The sequence below is a fragment of the Delphinapterus leucas genome, chromosome 6 (genome assembly GCF_059928025.1).
Source record: "Delphinapterus leucas isolate spDelLeu-1000000601 "Yukka" chromosome 6, BTC_Dleu_Yukka2, whole genome shotgun sequence".
Classification (NCBI taxonomy): domain Eukaryota; kingdom Metazoa; phylum Chordata; class Mammalia; order Artiodactyla; family Monodontidae; genus Delphinapterus; species Delphinapterus leucas.
The window spans coordinates 62,788,489-62,808,628 of record NC_143134.1 but is presented as its reverse complement, the minus strand read 5'-3'; the positions used below and the strand labels follow the sequence as shown (position 1 = coordinate 62,808,628).

Here is a 20,140-nt window from a genome sequence, read left to right as displayed (position 1 = left end):
TGAAGTTACCTTATTCTTTCCCTTCAAGTATCATATCACAGCAAAACCCAAGAGAGGGGCGTCCCTGGCAGATGGTTCAACCTGAAGCAATCATTCAGCCCTTGGACAAATACTAATTGTATACCTACTATGTGTCAAGCACTCTTGTAGGTCCTGGGCACAGAGTGGTGAAGAGGACAGACCAAGTCCCCTTCACTGTGATGCTTACAAGCTCATGTGGGATACGGAAAATAATAAGTAAACAATAACAAGCAGGATGATTTCCACTAGTCATAAGTATTATGAGGGAACATAAAAACATAGAAATGTGTACAACTAAGCATGGGGACTGGATACCATGATTGATCAGAAAGGGGCTCTCCAAGGAGGAGAAAGGGGCTCTCCTCAGGGATATTGGGATACTGGGATCTTACATGACCTCAAGTGAGAAAACCACACATATTTCTGCCCCAGGGGCAAGTCTACTGTCTTTTTAATGCATGGCCAGACTTCCTAAGGACTGACATAGTAACAGTGAGGAAAGGCAGGGCAGCTACTGGAGACAGAAGCCACACTGTGATTTAGTCCTGTGGTGAATTGTTCCTACTTTGAAGGTTCATTCGCAGTAGCATAATCGCACCTTAGTTCCAGAAGAAAGCAGTGTGAAGTGGCCTGGAGCGCCAGGTAATGGGCAGGAAGCCGTGGGCTCCCACGGTGGGAAGCTGTTTACTCTCTCCGCAGGAGGACACGGGGTTAGACACAGTTAAGTCTGTAATCATTATCAGCCAGATCAACACGTTCTAAGTGACTTGCTTTTGTCATTTTTCCCCTAACGGCGGTTCAATGGCCTGTGAATGTTTGCTTTCAGAAGAAAAGAATTTTTTTTTATTTCAATAAATCATTCATGGTCAAAGGAAGCTTTTGTTACTTCAGCGTCTACTCCCCTCTCATTCATATTGCTCAACAAAACTGAACAATTTTTATGTGATGCAGCCGCTGTGTAGCTCAGACAAAAACTGCTGGAAAAAAACTATCCTAAGTATGTTTTAACCCCCAGTTGATACAGTTGCTGGGAATGTGTATTATTGTTGTCTCAAGAGCTGAACTTTCTCAGATCCTAAAATTATGACTATTTCCAAAAAAAAAGCAATCCATGCTTAAGACAGACCTTAAGAGATGTATGAAATGTAAGACACGGCTTCTTTAAGGAACTGAAAGCTTACGTGAAGAACCAGTGAGAAGACACAATAATAGGTAGCAACATAAGTGTACAAAATTAAGGTATACTGTTAGATACAAACTAAAAGGACGGAGAGGTTAAGCAGGCCAGCAGAAGAGGCTAGAATCAGCAAGTGGTGCTTGATGGGAGAAGTAGGACCTCAAGAAAGGGGAGGAACTGGAGAGCAAGAGAGTCAAGTATTTCAAGTGAGGGGAGTAACAAGGAACGCGCCCAGAGCTGGGCACATGCGGGAACATTTTCACAGGACGGGGTGGGGATGTGAACAAATGCAGCTGTGTTTCGTTTGCGGAGCTGTCGGGAAATGGTCACACCTCTATTGCACCATGCCTACAATGGGCACAGCAAGTTTTATCAGCTACAGATGACTAACTGAAGAATTTTGTAAGACTATGGCTCCTATTTATTTTCTAGGCTCCTTAGTGGATGTAAGCAAACTGTGGATGATTTGTAAATATTTGTTGTATTGCTTGTAATTTGAACAGTATCTTGGTGACTCATGGAGTATGGGGAGTATTTGAACATGAAGATTGCCAAAAAACATCCTTCCCCCACACAACATTACTGCAAGGTCATTGAGACAACACCACAAATAGAAAAGCATCTCAAGACTTACTAAGTTCTGCTCATGAATACCTCAGAGAGAAATGACTGTCATTGCTGACCCCCTATGCATTTTTGGTGCATTTCTCAGGGAAGATAAGGTAGTCACCCAAGTTACTTTATTTAATATCCTAGCAAAATTAAGGGTTTTAAAATTGTACTTCATGCTTTTTATATTTATACATACATACGTATGTGTGTGCATATACATGCACACACATTTCAACCTATAATCTTACATCTTTGAAGTCACTGTAGAAATTCCATCTGTCCCAATATCTGTTTATCATATTCACTCAATCCAAAGTTCCCCTTCAGTTATAGATTAACTCCTACCCAGGAAATACTTTTACAATATGAATGCATACATCTGAAGACAATAGGCTTCTTTCTCCCTTATGGCTTGAGTCACTCACGACTGAGTGCCTTTGAGAATTCTAGAAACCCACAAATCTGAATTAGTCCTGGGTCTTAAAGAGAGAATTAGCAAAGTCCAGCCTCTTGGGTTAAAGACCCCAACAGAAGAAACTGGAATCCCTTTCAAACAATAATGAGTGTGACTAGGACCTCTGGTGGCCAAATTTGTCTCTGCCTCCCTGTCCAGGCCCTGGCATTTTTGTAGGAGCCTTATTTCTTCAGTTCCGACAAGAACAAGGGCTATCATGAGACTTCTTGCAGCCTCCCTTTCCCCACCTTCCCCAGAACAACCACACCCTTGATGTTAACATATATTCCCATTGAACTGTAGGGCCTACAAAGAAATTCTGCTTTGTGGCTGAGAAGACAGATTTCTCTGAAGTAACTCAAAACATTCAAAAACACTATACACCTAGAAAGCACTATGGGAAGTTCTAGAACCTCCCCAGAGTCTCATATCCAATTTTGATTGGGACTTCCCTAGACAAATTTGAAGGAAATAATCAGATCTACAGAAAACATCTGTACATTCATTGTGTAGAGTGGACTGGCCTCATTTATCAGCACACTTCTGGATTCAGGGAATATTAAAACACTTTGGTTCTTCTTAAAAATAAAAGCATTATTCAGCATTATATATTTGTCAATATAATCATAAAAAGTGCAGACCTTGGGGCTTCCCTGGTGGCACAGTGGTTGAGAGTCCGCCTGCCGATGCAGGGGACGTGGGTTCGTGTCCCGGTCCGGGAGGATCCCACATGCCGCGGAGCGGCTGGGCCTGTGAGCCATGGCCGCTGAGCCTGTGTGTCCGGAGCCTGTGCTCCGCTACGGGAGAGGCTGCAACAGTGAGAGGCCCGCATACCGCAAAAATAAATAAATAAATAAAAAGTGCAGACCTTTTCTGTACTCTGAACTTTTTTTTCCCTAGATTTCAGTTTCTTCATCTAAAAAATGGGGATAAAAATAATAATACCTATGGCACAGGGTTACTGTTATAATGTAATGAGCGTTAGGTTTTGTAATGGTGCTTGCCACATCACCACTCAAAAAATAGGAGCTGCTGCAATGACGATGATGATTCCTTAATTTATACATTCCTCTTCTCCCCACCTCTCAATGTCCACACACATGCTCTCAATTAACATGGATAATCTGACCAGAGAGAGAATAAGATTCTTGACAGAATCTGACATTCAATAGGTTACTTCCAGGCAGCTTGGTCAGGGTCAGGGATGCAGCTGGAGTTTTATCGTGCTTTTGGCGCCTGATGGGGCTGACAGGAAGTGAGTTCTTTGATTAAGACGTCTACCATTTGTCAGCAGTTTTCAAAAAGATCCTGCACTCAAGTGAATTTGCATTTTATTCTATGAATTTAAAATCATGGACTGCAGAAGACAGAATTTAAATGCCTTTTGGGTCTTTCAAGAACACAGAGTAACTGGCAGGTCTCTCCTCTCTCCCTGTCCTCCGTAGGTTAACCTCAGAGCCACAGACGGCAGGCTCATGCGCCAGTTGCTCCTCATTAACGAGAGCATTGAGTCCATCAAGTGGATGATTGAAGAGAAAGCCACCATCACCAGCCGAGGCAGCAGTCTCAGTGGCAGCCTGTGCAGCTTACTGGAGAGTCAGAGCACCTCCTTATATGGCAGCTACAACAGCCTCCACGATGGCAGCGACGGGCTCGATGGCATCTCCGTGGGGAGCTACCTGGACACTTTGGCAGACGATGTCCCAGGCCATCAGACCCCGTCAGACTTGGACCAGTTCAGTGACAACTCAGTCATAGGGGACTCACACGCACTGCACAAGCGTCCCAAATTGGATTCTGAATACTACTGCTTTGGCTAATGACCCAGTTTTTTGCATGGGATTGGTGTGCAATTAACTTGTATTTATCCTTCTCCGCTGCTATATTTTTGGTGTGATTTTTTTTAAATATGACAACCTTTTAAAAAGAAGCTTATTTTGGACGGCTTGATGGTATTTCTGTTGCTCCTAGTATTTCTCACCTGGACTGATTAATCTTTGTCTCTCTTATGTCTCTATTTTTATTTATTACAGTGATTTTTCTCCCTTCTTTCACAGTGGCACAAATAAGGTAGGGGGAAAAGAATAAGCAATAATTATGTTTTTGCTTCTGTTTTCAGGGCAAGGGGTCAGGGATTACAAGATAAACTTTGCTAAATTTTACAATAAACCAAAGTCTGATAGTAGCTAATTTTGTTGCTTGTATTCTTAAATGTTTCAGAGATTCATTTTCCAGAAGACACTGAGGTTTATTACTGTTTGTATGTTAGGTTGAACAAAATGCTCGGGACAAAGCTAGGCATTATTTCTAGGCCACAATGTCCTAGCGGGAAGTCAACAATACTGTTAGTCACACACTTCTCTTGACAATCATTTGGAAGCCCCAACTCTATGCAATCTGTTCAGTTAAATTTGCTGTTCATAGATCAGCATTTTGTCATCAGTGATTCTAACTCAAGCTGCAGACTAAGTTGTGCAATTATATATATGATTCTCCCAAATTTCAAAGAATAATTGAGATTAGGTATGGAGGTGATTAGAGGTTAAGGTGTCCTAAATTTAATTGTATTTTAGATTTTGTTGATGCTTGCTGCATGCATTTTACAATTCTAGGATATATAAAGACATAGATGCACACAATGGATGAATGGATGGATGGATGGATGGATGGATAGGGTGGGAAGTAGAATCACTATTCCCTTAAGAAGTCTAATAGTCTAATAGATCCTTTCATCCTGGGATGGGTAAATAATCTCTTAATTTTCTGAAATGACATCTGAAAATATCACTCGTACTGAACATTTAGTTTTGATGTAATATTATTAATCCTCTACATTTCTTTTACCTTGATGATTCCTAGTGAGTGAATCTTATTGAGATTTCAAGCTGTTCTTTGTAATGATATAGGTTTCTGCACTAAACACTTGACAATACGAATCAAAAAGTCTTCCTACTTGTAACTTTAAAATGCCTATACTCAAGAAATGATTTCCCCCAGACTTCCTTTGTTATTATACGTATTGCATACTTGTCAAATTTGTTCTTTCCAGGTTATACATTATTCAATTTCCAATTAATATAGACCCTGTAGGTTTTTTACAGTAGTCCTTTTTTCATAAATTGCTGATAAAATCCTCATCAACAACAATCTCATGATGTCAGGATTGTCTCCGTTCTGTGTTTGAGGAAAATGAAACACGTAGAAAGTAGGTAACTGGGTCAAATCTCCCAGTAAGTGTCAAAGCTGGCACTTAAACATGAGCCTGTCTTATTCTAACAGTAACACTTGGTACCTATAGTAGTAAAATAATAACGTATGGATGAGAAAGCAAACTTAACCCCTGACAAAAATAAAGTGAGCAATCATTTTTCTTCCAAATCAGTAGGACCTACATTTTTGAATATGAGCTTTTTGAGCCCTTTCTTGAAATCACATGTCCAGTCAGTGATGTGCTCATAGGTAAATAAGGGAGTTGACCACATGCCAGCTATTCCTCATCTATTTCCCCCTTTCTACTTACTTTCATTTTAAACTTAGTAAAGGCTGGTGGGTTGGCTATTTTATTTGTTTGGTTTTAATCTGGAATTAAGCCAAGCAATTTGTAGCACAGATTTTTTTTAACCATATTAAAATCCAAGAGCATGCATTATGATCTAGTAGATAAAACATCCTTAGAACCAAGACTGAAGAATTTCAAACAGAGGGTAATGACATATGTAACTGTATGTCTATAACATTGCAAGGAGAACATTTCCAACAAGAGAGAAGTGAGCAGACAGCAAGACTATACGAGGCTTCGAGGCTAAATTCTAACCTCTTCAATCCCTGAGATTTGTCTAGAACAAGCCAGGCACAGGAAAGATGATTTCTGTCCTCAGATCACTGTTTCAGATTGTAAATTCAATCCGGCCAATTTCTTTCACACCCTCCTTTTACCAATCAGCTTCCCCTGCTATCTGTCCATCCTACGCCCGCTATAAATTTCTTCCCTATACAAAGGAAATGAACAAGCATGAGTGAAATGTGCAGAACAGTTTTCATTTATGCATCTTATTTTAAGGGACCTATAATGAACATTGGAAGGACACTTGAGAACTTTTTTTTGGCTCTATAAATTTCACTGTTGTATGTGCTTTACAGTTATTCCTATTTTTTTGGTAAAAGATACCAAATATAGAGTCTATAATTTAGACATATGGAGTAACATATAAGCCAACAATGTTTTGATAGTTGATTTTACTAAGAGGAGGGGAATATGCAACTGAACAACACTAATTATTGACATATTCATCGGTCTCAAGAGAATGAATGCATTTTCAACTAAAAAATTCCCATAACAAATCTATGACCTGGAGCGTTTGATATTTGATCTCTGTCAGTACCACGAGGAAATGGGGTAAAAAGTTGAAGTGCCTTCAAACTATTCTGCCTGCACTGAGTTGTGTTCTCCCAGAAAAATGGAATTTTCCTCAGTTACAGTAACCTCTCCGTTTTATGGACTTGTCTGTTTTATACTGGGGAGAAGATAATTGGAGGTAAGGAATTTAGACAATTTAAAGCTATTACATTTTTGGAGTTTTGAAAATAAAGGAACTCAAAATAACCAACTTAGAAGTCTTAACTTCAAAGCAACTTCAGTATTTATACTATGTCAGCCCCAAATTGCGTAGCATCAAGTTCTAGGTATTTGCCAACCTTTAGAAATGCAATATGATCCTTTGCTGCTGGGTGAATTGTAAAGACACTTGGAGCTCCACGAATAATGTCAACCAGGCATTTTGATCCCCAATCCCATCAAAATACAATCACCACCATGATGCCCAAATAAATAGTTATTTTGAGGTCCTCATCTCATTGATATCTCAGCAGCAGTTGACACATTTGATCACTGCTTTCTTTCTTTTTTTTTTTTCTTATTTTATTTATTTATTTTTTGGCTGCGTTGGGTCTTTGTTGCTGCACGCGGACTTTCTCTAGCTGTGGCGAGAGAGGGCTACTCTTCATTGCAGTGCGCAGGCTTCTCATTGCGGTGGCTTCTCTTATTGCGTAGCACGGGCTCTAGGTGCACAGGCTTCAGTAGTTGTGGCTCGCGGGCTCTAGAGTGCAGGTTCAGTAGTTGTGGCGCATGGGCTTGGTTGCTCCGCGGGCATGTGGGATCCTCCCGGACCAGGGCTCGAACCCGTGTCCCCTGCATTGGCAGGTGGATTCTTAACCACTGCGCCACCAGGGAAGCCCCGATCACTGCTTTCTTGAAAGACTGTCTCATTTGGCTTCCAAGGCATCCCTCTCTCTTGGATTCCCTCATTCCCCACTGCCTGCTTGTTAGCATAACTCTGTTGCGGCTTCTCTTCATACTCCTGACCTCCACACACAAGAGTGTCTCTTGGCTCAATTCTGGTACCACTTCTTTTCTGAAATTATTCCCCTGGGGATTTCATGCAGTTCCACAACTTTAAATGTGATCTACATGCTGAGATTCCTCAAAGTATATCTCTAGGCTCAGTCTCTCCCCTGCACTCTAGCCTCCTGCATCTATCTGACCCCACGGCATCTCTACTTGATGTCTGATAAGCATCTCAATCTAAACATAACCAAAAGTGAAATTTTGCTCTTGTTCTGTAATCTTCCCCAGTTCGGTGAAGGATAGCTCTAATTATCAAATGCTCAGCCCAAATCCTTGAAGTCATTTCTTAAGTGCTCTCTCTCACACCATATCTACCATATCCAATCTGTCATGTAAATCATATGTGTTCTACCTTAGAAATATATCCAGAATGAGCTATAGATTTTCATAGCATCCCTGTTACCACTCTAATCGAGTCAGTGTCACTTCTTCTTCTTCCCGGGACTATTTCCATAGCCCTGTCTTGTTTCCTGGCTTCCACCCTTACTTTCCCACAGTTAATATTCAACATAGCAAACAGTAATCTTTTAAGAAACAAGTCAGATTTTTTGCTAGCCTCTGTACCAACCCTTTAATGTACTTCCATCTCTAAGCATAAACCAACTCTTTAGCACAGACTACAAAATCCTATGCAATCTGTAATCTTTCTACTTGTCTGACTTCATCTCATACCATTCTCCACCCTCTCTCACTGTGAGCCTCATTTACATCTTTACTATTCTTTAAAAATCTCAAAATCTGCGCTTCCCTGGTGGCACAGTGGTTGAGAGTCCGCCTGCCGATGCAGGGGACACGGGTTCGTGCCCCGGTCCGGGAAGATCCCACATGCCGCGGAGCGGCTGGGCCCGTGAGCCATGGCCGCTGAGCCTGCGCGTCCGATCTCAAAGTCTATGCAAGAATCTTTGCACTTCTCATTTCCTCTTTCTGAAATGTTCATCTCCTGAATGTTCTTAAGTTTTGATTCCCCAGTTCTTTTTGGTCTCCAACCAAATGGCAAGAGGACTCCTTACATAGCACACCTGGAACATGCTGCCCTTACCCTGGTTTATTTCTCCTCATATCATCACTTGATACATAATTTTTGCATGTACTCTCTGCTTCCCCACACTAGAATGTAAGGTCTTTGAGAACAAGAACTGTGTTTTGTCCACCACCATATGCTTCCAGACTCCTAGTACTCCCCGAGACACGTGCGTACATGTGCGTGCACGTGCGTGCGCGCACACACACACACACACACACCAGTCAGCTCTGGGGCTGCAGTATGTATGACCAGTCCTATGAATCACCTGGATAAAGTGAGGACTCAACAAGTATTTGTCAAATGAATGAATGAATAAGGGAATGGGTGACTGAGTGGCTGCATGAACAGGCAGACACATCCTTAGAGACTGCTTCCTAATCCAGGATGCTGAATGCTTCCAAAGAAAGTCATTTGGGACTTTCCTACTGAGCGCTCCATGACAGAGCCACACCCTCTAATTTTCCTCTAAAGTGTCTTATAGTAGACACAAAATAAATTTTTTTTGACTAAAGCAATTATTAGTTTTCTGAGTGCCTTCTAGGTACAGGCAATAACTGTGCTAGGATCAGGTGATAAGAAATGGAGGAAGGTACCAACCATGCTCTCCAGGAACTCATTTGTGTAGCACGTTCTCTGGTAGGAAAAAATAATGGCCCAACCCCTCCATCTCCCAAAGATGTCATATCCTAATTCCTGTAACCTGTGAATGCCTTACATGGCAAAAGTGACTTTACAGATGTGATTAAGGTAAGGATCTTGAGATGGGAAGATGTCCCTAGATAAGGAAGGGGGTAAGAGCTTAATCAAAAGGGAACTGGGACTTGATGAAATAGGAAATTCTTAGCTATCTAGATTGCAAAAGACACTACAATTAGGAGATTCACTGTTGAGAAAGAGTGTTCTGGTGGGAAAACCAAGAGTGTGTCTGGACAACCTTTTTCTAATGCCTCAGAAGAATCCAAAGGTCAGAGTATTCAGTCACAGTGAGAACTCTTTGAAGAGATCAGGCATGTGACTCATGGATCCCCTCAACCATGCCAGCAGAAGCCAAAAACAGAGGTGGAATTCTCTAAGAAAGGCCTGTGGAGGGGCTTCTTATCTAAGGTATTGAATTCCTGTGACATACACAGGAGACTCATAACGTCCTTGATAATTTTATACCAGCAAAACCACTGCCATCTTGGACTGAAAGGGATAGAGAAGTCAAAATGAAAGAGCTGTAGGAACCCCAAAATTCCATAGGGAGGAGACAGACTGATAAAGCTATTCAGCTGCAAATACATGTTACCCTTGGTGGAAAAGGGAGGATGGCTCCAAGGGCGGAGCCTCAACCTCAGAGGGAGGAGTCACAAGCCCAGAGGACAGAGCTGACGACCACAGAGGATATTCTCAGGCCTTGAAACCTAACGTTCATGTCTCAGCTGCATTTTAAAATTGCTTGAGAATGGTGACCCCTATTTTTCTTTCCCTTCTTTTTCCCCCCTTTTGAATTGAAATGTCCCTGACTGTTATTCTATATCTGCCCCACCACTGTATTTTGGGAGCAAATAATTTGTTTCTTGAGTTTCACAGGTTTGCACATGGAGAATTGTGCCTTGGGAATGGATTATACCCAAGCCACACCCATATCTGATTTAGATGATTTAGCTGAAGAAATGTGGGACTTTTGAGGTGATGAGATGCTGTGTTGAGTTGAGGCATTTGGGAATGTTGAGATGGAGTGAATGTAATTTACATATGAGATGGACACACACTGCAGGGGGCCAGAGAGCAAACTTTGTTATGCAGTGTAATGACCCCCAACAAAGCTGTCTACCTCCTCATCTTCAAAACCTGTGAATATGTTACTTAACTAATACAATGCCTCTACCTAAGTCTTTCTCTGCTGTAGTTCTGTGCTTGTTTTTATTACCCATGAAGAAAGTAGATACCTCAACAAGAAAGTTCTGGGCTAAATTATAAGAGAGGGTACAATAGGATTTGGCCAGCTACCCAGAATTTTCACAAATCATGTCTTAAGACAATTCATGTGGGACCAAACTCCCATTCCTTTTGACTTCATGAATAAATATGATGAGTGCTATAAATATGCTTGGGCTCTTAACAGCTAAAGTGACACCACTTGAAACCTCCACTCTGGGAAGAAGCCCTAAATGTCAGATCTTCCTAAGAAGCACTTAGGACACTGTGGGGGGGTGACTTGAACCATGTTACATGAACCGGTCAGCATGTGCTCTGTAATCTCCCTATCACACTGGTAAACGGGAGATCAGCCATCTTTTAAAACTGGGTTTTTAATTTCAACAAGATAATTTTCATTTGCTTATTTCCTCAGTGATTCTTATGACTCATTCAGAGTTACCCTTCATCTTGAAGTGTTTGTCATTTGATGGCCATTTGTTTGCAGAGTGGTTGAGTTTCAAATACATTTTCTGTACTGTCAAAATGGATATTATAACAATACTTATAATTATTAGTTTCAATAAAATGCATTTGTAGCCAATAATATTGCCTCCGTTTCTCCATATTTTAAATACCACATGAACCACAGCCAAAAAATTTTAAAAATCTCTAAAATATTTTTAGCTTTTTGTCTTGCTTATATAAGAGCTTATAATCTAAGGAGGAATGAAGACAATTGCAATACAGTATGACAGTTGCTGAATAAGAAGCATGCTCTAACGTGGAAAGTGGTATTGTTGAATTAATGTAAAATCTGTAAAATATATCCTTGGGAAATATCAAAAATAGTATTTTAGGGAGATTTATTTTATTCGTTTTCTCATTACGAAGGGAGACATAGTATAATTCAATTATCTCTGCATAAATCTTTCCACTATTAAATCGTGTTTAATCTTGGACCATTTTCCAAGAGAACTATTTAAGATAATGCTAATAAATTGGTGGTTTGGAGTTTGTCAATAGATTCCTTGCTAACACAGCATCTATTTGTTACTTGTTCCAAGGGCATAGGTTTATTTAACAGAATCAGAATAAAAACTAAAGAGAATGAGAATACCTATTTCCATGATTACTACCAGATGCTGAATACCAGAAACTGCATCTCATGGAATTGAGAATATTCTTCTGCTGAGGGTTGTCTAATGACCATGGGAACAGTAGCAAATCCATGCTATTTCGAACCCAGCTAAATCTCTAAATAAATTACTGAAGTTCATTCAAATAGTAATGGTCAGATCTAAGATTCTAACTTAAGCATTAGAGACTCCAAAACTTACAGCGTGCAGATTATAGCACAAAAAGATTATGCTTAACTCAAAGTACCTTTTCTTGGCCTGAGAGGTACCAAAATAAGATTTGTCTGCATATAGTTATATTTATAGCTAACATGTATTGTTATGGTCCAATATCATGCTATCTATGTTTTCCAAAGCAGAAGAAGGATTTCTCAGAGTAAATATGGAAATATAATAGTGGTATGAAGCAAGGAGAGAAAAGGAATTAGAATTAGATTTGCACAGGGTTTTAATTCCTTGCACAGCAGGATATAGTTTCTGTTTGGATTTGGTTGACTAGTACATCCATCTCACACTATTTCTATGCAACCACAGTTACCATTGCTTAAATGTTTAGCAGAGCATTCCCATAAATGCTAAACAACACTCTTTCAAATCTTGTCACCTATTATTCTGGATTATTGTGTAGCATGCTTAACCTAAGGCCTGGCCAAGCCAAACCAGAGCCAGTGCTGGGATCATATGACACCCCCCTGTATTTATGAGTGCTAGTTAAATTCCAAACATTGCCTCAAGTTGGCATTCCTTCAAGTCATTAACGTCATGCCTGTGTGTCCGACGTGGGAGAAAGAATTGTCAAAGCCTGTGTTATTTCACTCTTTACTAATGAGGGATCATGTACCAATAGAGAAATGCTTCATTCTTGATGTTTTTAGATTATTCTCAGAGTAATTTACTACAATTATTTTTACATCAGCCAAATCCACCTATAAATCAAGTATAGTTTTAGCTATTAACTCTGCATTTTTTCCCTCTCATGCAAAGGAATATACGTGAGAAGTCAGGAGACCTCCTACTCTTTAATAGCGGATGCATTCCAGCTCCTTATCACTTTCCCTCCCCTCAAAGCATTATCTTTGTGTTTTTTTAATTGAAGATTCTTTGCAAATTTACTAGTGATGACTCTCAAACCATCTGAAAATTTTGTCCCTCACAAAACACGAACTGAGGTGACTATATTCTTCTGGACCCTCAAAGATCTGATATTTTTTTTAATTCAGAGATTATATGATGATGGATCTTGAAGGGCTGCTAGAGGGCATGAAGAATAATCTATCATTTTGCAAATAAGAAAAATGAAGCATTCTTGGGTAGCCTGTACCACATGACAGACAGTGTGGCCAAGTTGTCTTTCTGAATTATGTTTTAGAAAATGATCTGATCTACACTTGCTGCAAAGAATGAATGGCTTAAGGTTTTCTGAGGCAAAACAAATAAAAATAATGAATTCTACTTAAAACATGAATAATGTAATACAAAAGGGGAAAAGAAAGACATTTAAGAAGTAAAATGGCACAGTCACTAACCTACAATTAAGGGGCGGTATAAAGTGTAAAGACTCTGGTTTCAGAGTGTTTCCCTTCTGCCAATTACTAGATGTATGAACTTTGAAATAACTAACTTTACTTCTCTGCGCTTCAGTTTTCTCATTTGTAAAATGGGCATAATGAAATCTGCCTCAGAATTGTTTGGAAAGGCCTTGAAATATGACCTAGCGCACAGAAATGCTTGATAAATTATGTTATTACCATTACAATAACTAGTTAAGAAAAGGAATATGTTTATAATGAAGAAAGAAGAAATTAAGGATGACCTATTAATGGACATATAATATAGGTACATATACTGTTGTATGACCAATCCAATAATCATTCCCAACTAACTTCTCTAATGACGACCCCTCCTGCAGAAGTTAAATAACCACCCTTGTAGCTAGGCATGGCCATGGGACAAAATTTTGGCCAATAAGTTGTGAGCAGAAATCTGACAAGTGTTTCTGGAAACCCTTTTGCTGACTTTCAGTTGTTTATATAAACCGTTCCTGAACTCAGAACATTTTGAGCTTCTCATATCCTTATTTCCTATGGCAATTGTAAAACTCTTGCAAGAAAACGCATTAAAAGTGCAACTTGCATGTTGGGACTGTTAACACAAAATGCCAGCAGTGAATTAGACAAACTGAACACAGTTGTTTTTCTTTTGTCCTCAGGTCCTCAGGGTCACAGTAATACAGCTAATAACTCTGTTTTTTTTTTTTAAAACCAAAACAAGCTTTTGCCTTTATAATACATGCTTTAGAGTAAGAGTCAAGTCTTCAGAATGATGGAAAGGTGCTAAATTCAGATTCTGTTTTTTTCAAATTTAGTTTTTGGAAACCAATCAAGGTACACAGAGAATTATTTAGACATCAATATTTTCTGAAATATTGTTAATTTGCTGTCTCAAATTTCACTTGGAGCTATGTTTAAAAAAATGGAAAAGGAATATTTATATGTCACTTTTTTTCTTTTAGCTCCCTTACAGATTTAGTAACAGAAAACTCATGATTTACTTTGGTAGATTTATTATAGAATGAAAAGCAAAGCCAATATAAATATGAATAGAGTTTAAAATGTAACTATACCTGACCCACTTTTCCTACTAGGTTTGTCCTATCAATCAATGAGAAAACAATCGTTGGCAAAATGATGGCTAGTGATACCATTTAGAGTCACATGTACCACTTATCATAGAGTACATTTTAATTCAGTGGGAGTTCAATGATTTATTTTTAAAAAATCTATCATGAATCTATATTCTTCCACATGTTTACTATGTATAGAACTTTGGAACATTAAAATTCTTGTGGATTTTCACATTTTTGTGGAGGCTTGTGTTCCTAAGAAGGAAAATCTATCCTATTTCACATTATACTTAGATTCCCTTTGAAGAAGTAACTATAAAACACTTTTTATGTATAACTTCCCTTTAGTCATAGTTATTCTATAGTTATATACTCTTAACATATTCCACCTAAGAGCTTTCTATTGCAGAATAATTCCCTTACCTTAGCATTCAGACCTACAGTTTTATCTGCCCATGTTAGCTTTGCAATGTAAGAGCACTCTTCCTTCCCAATGGGAGGAGTAAAAAGACGAGAACTATCATAAAGATCTAAGGGATAAACCAGATAATAACATCATCACTGAAGATTTTCTTAATAATCAAAGCCAATAATAAAAATTTGCAAAACCACAAATCATGCTCAACAGCCAAAGTCAAAGGACCAGAGAGCTAATCACAAAAAAACCACGTTAGAAAGCAAATCAGGATACAAAGCTAAAAGTGTTAATCTTGGTAGAGGAAACCAGGGAAAGAGGTTAGAGTTCAAACGGGGAAAAGGAGTAAACTCTCATCCGCTATGCAAAACACTGGGCAGTTCTAAAGACCAACAAAAGCATGGCTCATGAGTGAGTCAGGCTAGATAAATGAAGCAGGGAAAGGCCACACCCACTATTCTCACCTTGAACACTGGTCTGCCTATTCTCTGAGTATACCTTGAGAATACTATATCCATGTCTTTGCTTTTCCTTCCCCATGCTCAAGAATGCCTTTTTCTTTGTTCTCTGTCCATCCAAATCCATTCATCTTTGCAGATCTACCTTCTCCAGGTAGCAGTCAGCTTTACTGCAGTATTTACTGACTGTACCACATGCTTTGGAACTTAAAAATTTGCTATAATATGATGTGAGTATATGTGTATATGAGCGTATATATGTATATGTAATTTGATGGTAGAACCATAAATTTTTAGCTCCTCATTGCCTATGTTACATATTTCATAATATTCATCCTCAGTATATGTTCAACAGATATTTCTAGAAGTAAATTAGTTGAATTTTTATTTGTAAGCCCTAGCAAATAAATAAAACTTCAGTCATTAAAATCAGTAGAAAAATTATTCATACCATCAACATATTACCGTTATTTAAATTTTCTTCAATAGATGGTAAAAAAAAAATATGAGAAGAGAAATAAAAGGTATCAAAGGAAGAAACAATGGGAAGTTTTATAAACACTAAATTTAAATTCAGAACAGATTCAAAATTCAAAATGGATTAAAGACTTAAATTTAAGACCTGAAACCATAAAACTTCTAGAAGAAAACATAGGGAGTAAGTTCTTTAACATCTGTCTTAGTAATACTTTTTTGCCTATATTTCACCAGGCAAGGGAAACAAAAGCAAAAATATTGGACTATATCAAACTAAAAAGCTTTTCCACAGCAAAGAAAACTATCAGCAAAATCAAATGGCCACCTACTGATGGGAGAAGATATTTGCAAACTATATATCTTCTAAGGGGTTAGTATCCAAAATACACCAAGAATGCATACAACTCAACATCAAAAAAGCGCTATTAAAAAGTGGAAGAGGGGGCTTCCCTGGTGGCACAGTGGTTGAGAGTCCGCCTGCCAATGCAGGGGACAAGGGTTCGTGCCCTGCTCCGGGAGGATCCCACATGGCGCGGAGCAGCTAGGCCCGTGAGCCATGGCCGCTGGGCCTGCGCGTCTGGAGCCTGTGCTCCACAAGGGGAGAGGCCGTAACAGTGAGAGGCCCGCGTACCACTAAAAAAACAAAAAACAAAAATGGAAGAGGATCTGAAGAGAAATGTTCCCAAAGAAGACATACAGATGGACAACAGGCACATGAAAAGATATTCAACATCACTAATCATCAGGGAAATGCAAATCAAAACCACAATGAGACATCACCTCACATCTGTCAGAATGACTATTATCAAAAAGACAACAAATAACAAGTGTTGGTGAGGATGTGGAGAAAAGGGCAGCCTCTTGAACTATTGTTAGAAATGTAAATTGGTGCAGCCACTATGGAAAATAATATGGAGATTCTTCAAACAATTAAAAATAGAACCACCACATGGTCTAGCAATTCTACTCCTGGGTATTTAATTGAAGAAAACAAAAACACTAACTAGAAAAGATATATGCACCCTATGCTCACTGCATCATTATTTACAATAGCCAAGATAGGGAAGCAGCCCAAGTGCCCATCAATAGATGAATGCATAAAGAAGACGTCATATATTTATACGATGGAATATTAGCCATAAAAAGAATGAAATCTTACCACTTATGACAACATGGACAGACCTAGAGGGCATTATGCTAAGTGAGTGAGAGAAAGACAAATGCTGTATGATTTTACTTATACATGGAATCTAAAAAACAAAACAAATGAACAAACGTAACAAACCAGAAACAGAGTTATAGATACAGAGAACAAATAGGTGGTTCCAAAGGGGAAGGGGGTAGGGGGAGGGAAGAAATAGGTCAAGGAGATTAAGAAGTACAAACTTTCAAGTTGCAAAATAAATGAGTCATGGGTATGAAATGTACAGTGTGGAGAATATAGTCATATCTTTGTATGGTGACATATAGTAACTAGACTTTTCATAGTGATCATTTTGAAATGTACAGAAATATAAAATCACATTGTTTTGTAACAGGAACTAACACAGTGTTGTAGGTCAATTATATTTCAAAAACAAATAAACTAACAGATAAAGAGATCAGATTTGTGGTTACCAGGGGTCAGGGGCTGGGGGAGGGGGAATCAGATGAAGGCAGTCAAAAGGTACAAACTTTCAGTTATAAGACAAGTACTGGAGTGTAATGTACCATATGACAAATATAATTAAATGTGGTTTATGTTATATATGAAAGCTGTTAACAGAGTAAATCCTAAGTTCTCATCACAAGAAAAAAATTTTTTCTATTTCTTTTATTTTATATCTATATGAGATGATGGATGTTCACTAAAGTTACTGTGATAACCATTTCATGATGTTGGTATGTCATTATGCTGTACATGTTAAACTTATACAGTGATTTATGTCAATTATATCAAAAAAACTGGAAGAAAGAACTATGAAAACAGAAATAAAAGGTATAAAAGAAAGCAACAATGGGAAGTTATATAATATTGTGATTAGAAAAGCCAAAACTATCAAATAAAATTTTTAATTAATAAATAAGTTAATAAAATGAATGACTAGATCAATAATTTTTAAATATATCATTTTGTTATATGCCAGAGTCATTTGAGAGATGTGCAAGGAGATATCCTTCACAATAAAAATATATAAATTAACAGTAATTCTAATGAGAAATTATTTGATCTACTGAAAAAACTATGAACCTTTCAGAAAGACAATATAAAAGTTGAAAGAATGGAAAGATATTATAAATGTGTAAATTATTTCCAATTAATTTGTGCTTATGGAACTAAATAAGCAGGTGATATAGACTGCTGTAGAAGGAAAAAACAAACAGGATAAGAATTAAATCAAGTAGGGAAGAATGGGCAAAAATATGAGAGAATATATTCAGCCAGGAAGAAATTCCCTACCAGATAATAAACCTCTTTGGATCTATAATAATTAAAACAGTGTATTGCTGGTACCAAAATATATATATATATATATTCTGGAAGAAAATAGATAAAATTACACATAAAGATTTAATATTTACAAAAAGAAGCATCTGAAAATAATGGGAAAACAGTTTATTTAATCAGTAACACTGAGATAATAGGAATTTGAAGACAAAAATCTCTTTTAGAGCTACAACTTATAGTATAAACCAAATTAATCCCATGTGCATTAGAGTGCCAGTTTTTAAAATAACCATAAGAGAGCTAGAGAATAAAACATTTTAAATTTCAAACATATTGGATAAAAATCAGATATTAAAAGAATTAAAAATGTATATATAAAAGCTACAACTCTGAAATTTAGAAAAACGATAGACTGAGAAAACTAATTGCAGCAAATAGAATAAAAAGAATATAACTACAGAAAGTAGCTCTACTGGGAAGCTCTTATCAATTATTTATTATTGTTTGGTGCTTGTGATCTTTATTTATGATTCATTTGAAATTATTTCAAATGAAATTATTCTATAAAGCAAGACTAATTGAAAATTCCATAGTTCCAGAAAAACTAGATAAGATAACCAGTTATTACTGAAACCTAAGATTTATAATGTTTTCTTTCATGCTCTGAGATTGTCACAAAAGAATATCTTATCTCTAGTCATGAAAAGACTTTTAAAAACACTAGTCAAAAGCTATCAGCACTAAGAATTATTTTTCTATCTGCACTAAGAATGATTGAATCTTTTTAACTTAGTGCCAAACACACTGTAGATACTCAATAAGTACATATTATATGATTTATACCATAAAAATATCCCACTTACAAATCATTTTCCAGAAAGGCTTTTGAAGTTGTTTGGTTAGTTTAAAAACAAGTTTATAATTTTATTTTGTATAATATGACTTTGTAATTTGTAATAATAATGCTTTTTTACTCCTCAGACTGGCACAATTACCATTTCGATTTGTACATTATTCACGTGTGGCTCTGCTTGGTTTCAGAATTAAACTCTAAGTTAAGTGGCTCTCACTGAAACTGCACTCAGGAGAGAATGTCTACGTCCAGCTGTTTATGCTTGCTTTCTTTTTTTCTTCTCTTAACTTACCAAGTTAACTGCCATTTTAGTCTAAATCAAATTCTCACAAAAGAACTGAAAACCTCCTTTTAACCCCAAGAGTCTAGTAGAATTTCTTGAACTTGCGAAGAGAAAAACATGCTCATATACAAATAAAAGAAACAATAGGAAGATGATTTCTGTGTGGTTTTATGAATTAAAATATTATCCTATTTTAAGATTTCTGACAAAACATACGATATACAACTAATCTATACTGGGTCAACACACCTTTGGAAGAACAGCAAGAGAATGTGGGAAGATGAGAAACAGTTTTTGTGAAAACAAATCTAATCTTTCAAGTGGTCATTCACTCAAGGAACACATTTATGATGTGCTCTAACTGAGGTGGGTGCTGTGTTGGAGGTTAAGCTAACAAGGAAAAGGCATAATTTGATTTTGAACAGTTCACAGTAACATAACAATGATAAAGCATGATGAGTGCTGTAAGAATGTGACAGAAATCACAATAATAAAAAATACAGGTATCTGTCTTTCTCTCCACCTTCTAAGGATTATCATTTGTAAGCAAGGCCTGATTACATGGCTATTGTTTTTCTAAGAAGAGTCATGGCTGGAGGGGCAACACTGGTGAGCCCAAGGAGGCACTGACTAGCTTTGAGGTTAAGATACAAGTATCCGGGAAAAAAAATTTAAGAATTGCTGAGAAGACTGGAGGACTGGTGACAATGATGGAAGGGAGACACTAGAAAACAACAGTCCACTTGCGATGCAACAGAGAATTAGAGAAAAACTAAGAAAGGAAGAAGCTGTCATAAAGGGTAGATCATTAATTGGTAAAGAAAGAGGAAATCTATTTTAGGAAGTACTACTGGGTTCTATGTGGTGCAGCTG

General features: G+C 37.8%; 1 protein-coding gene across 1 annotated transcript in view; it reads left to right on the top strand.

Moving 5' to 3' along the window:
• LURAP1L (leucine rich adaptor protein 1 like) overlaps positions 1-19,526 on the top strand; it is a 60,085-nt gene extending 40,559 nt beyond the window's left edge. Inside the window, exon 2 of the mRNA XM_022573743.3 lies at positions 3,710-19,526. Within this exon, the coding sequence (XP_022429451.1) occupies positions 3,710-4,084 (375 nt within the window). The 3' untranslated portion in view covers positions 4,085-19,526. The remainder of the gene's footprint in view (positions 1-3,709) is intronic.
• Positions 19,527-20,140: the final 614 nt, after the last annotated feature.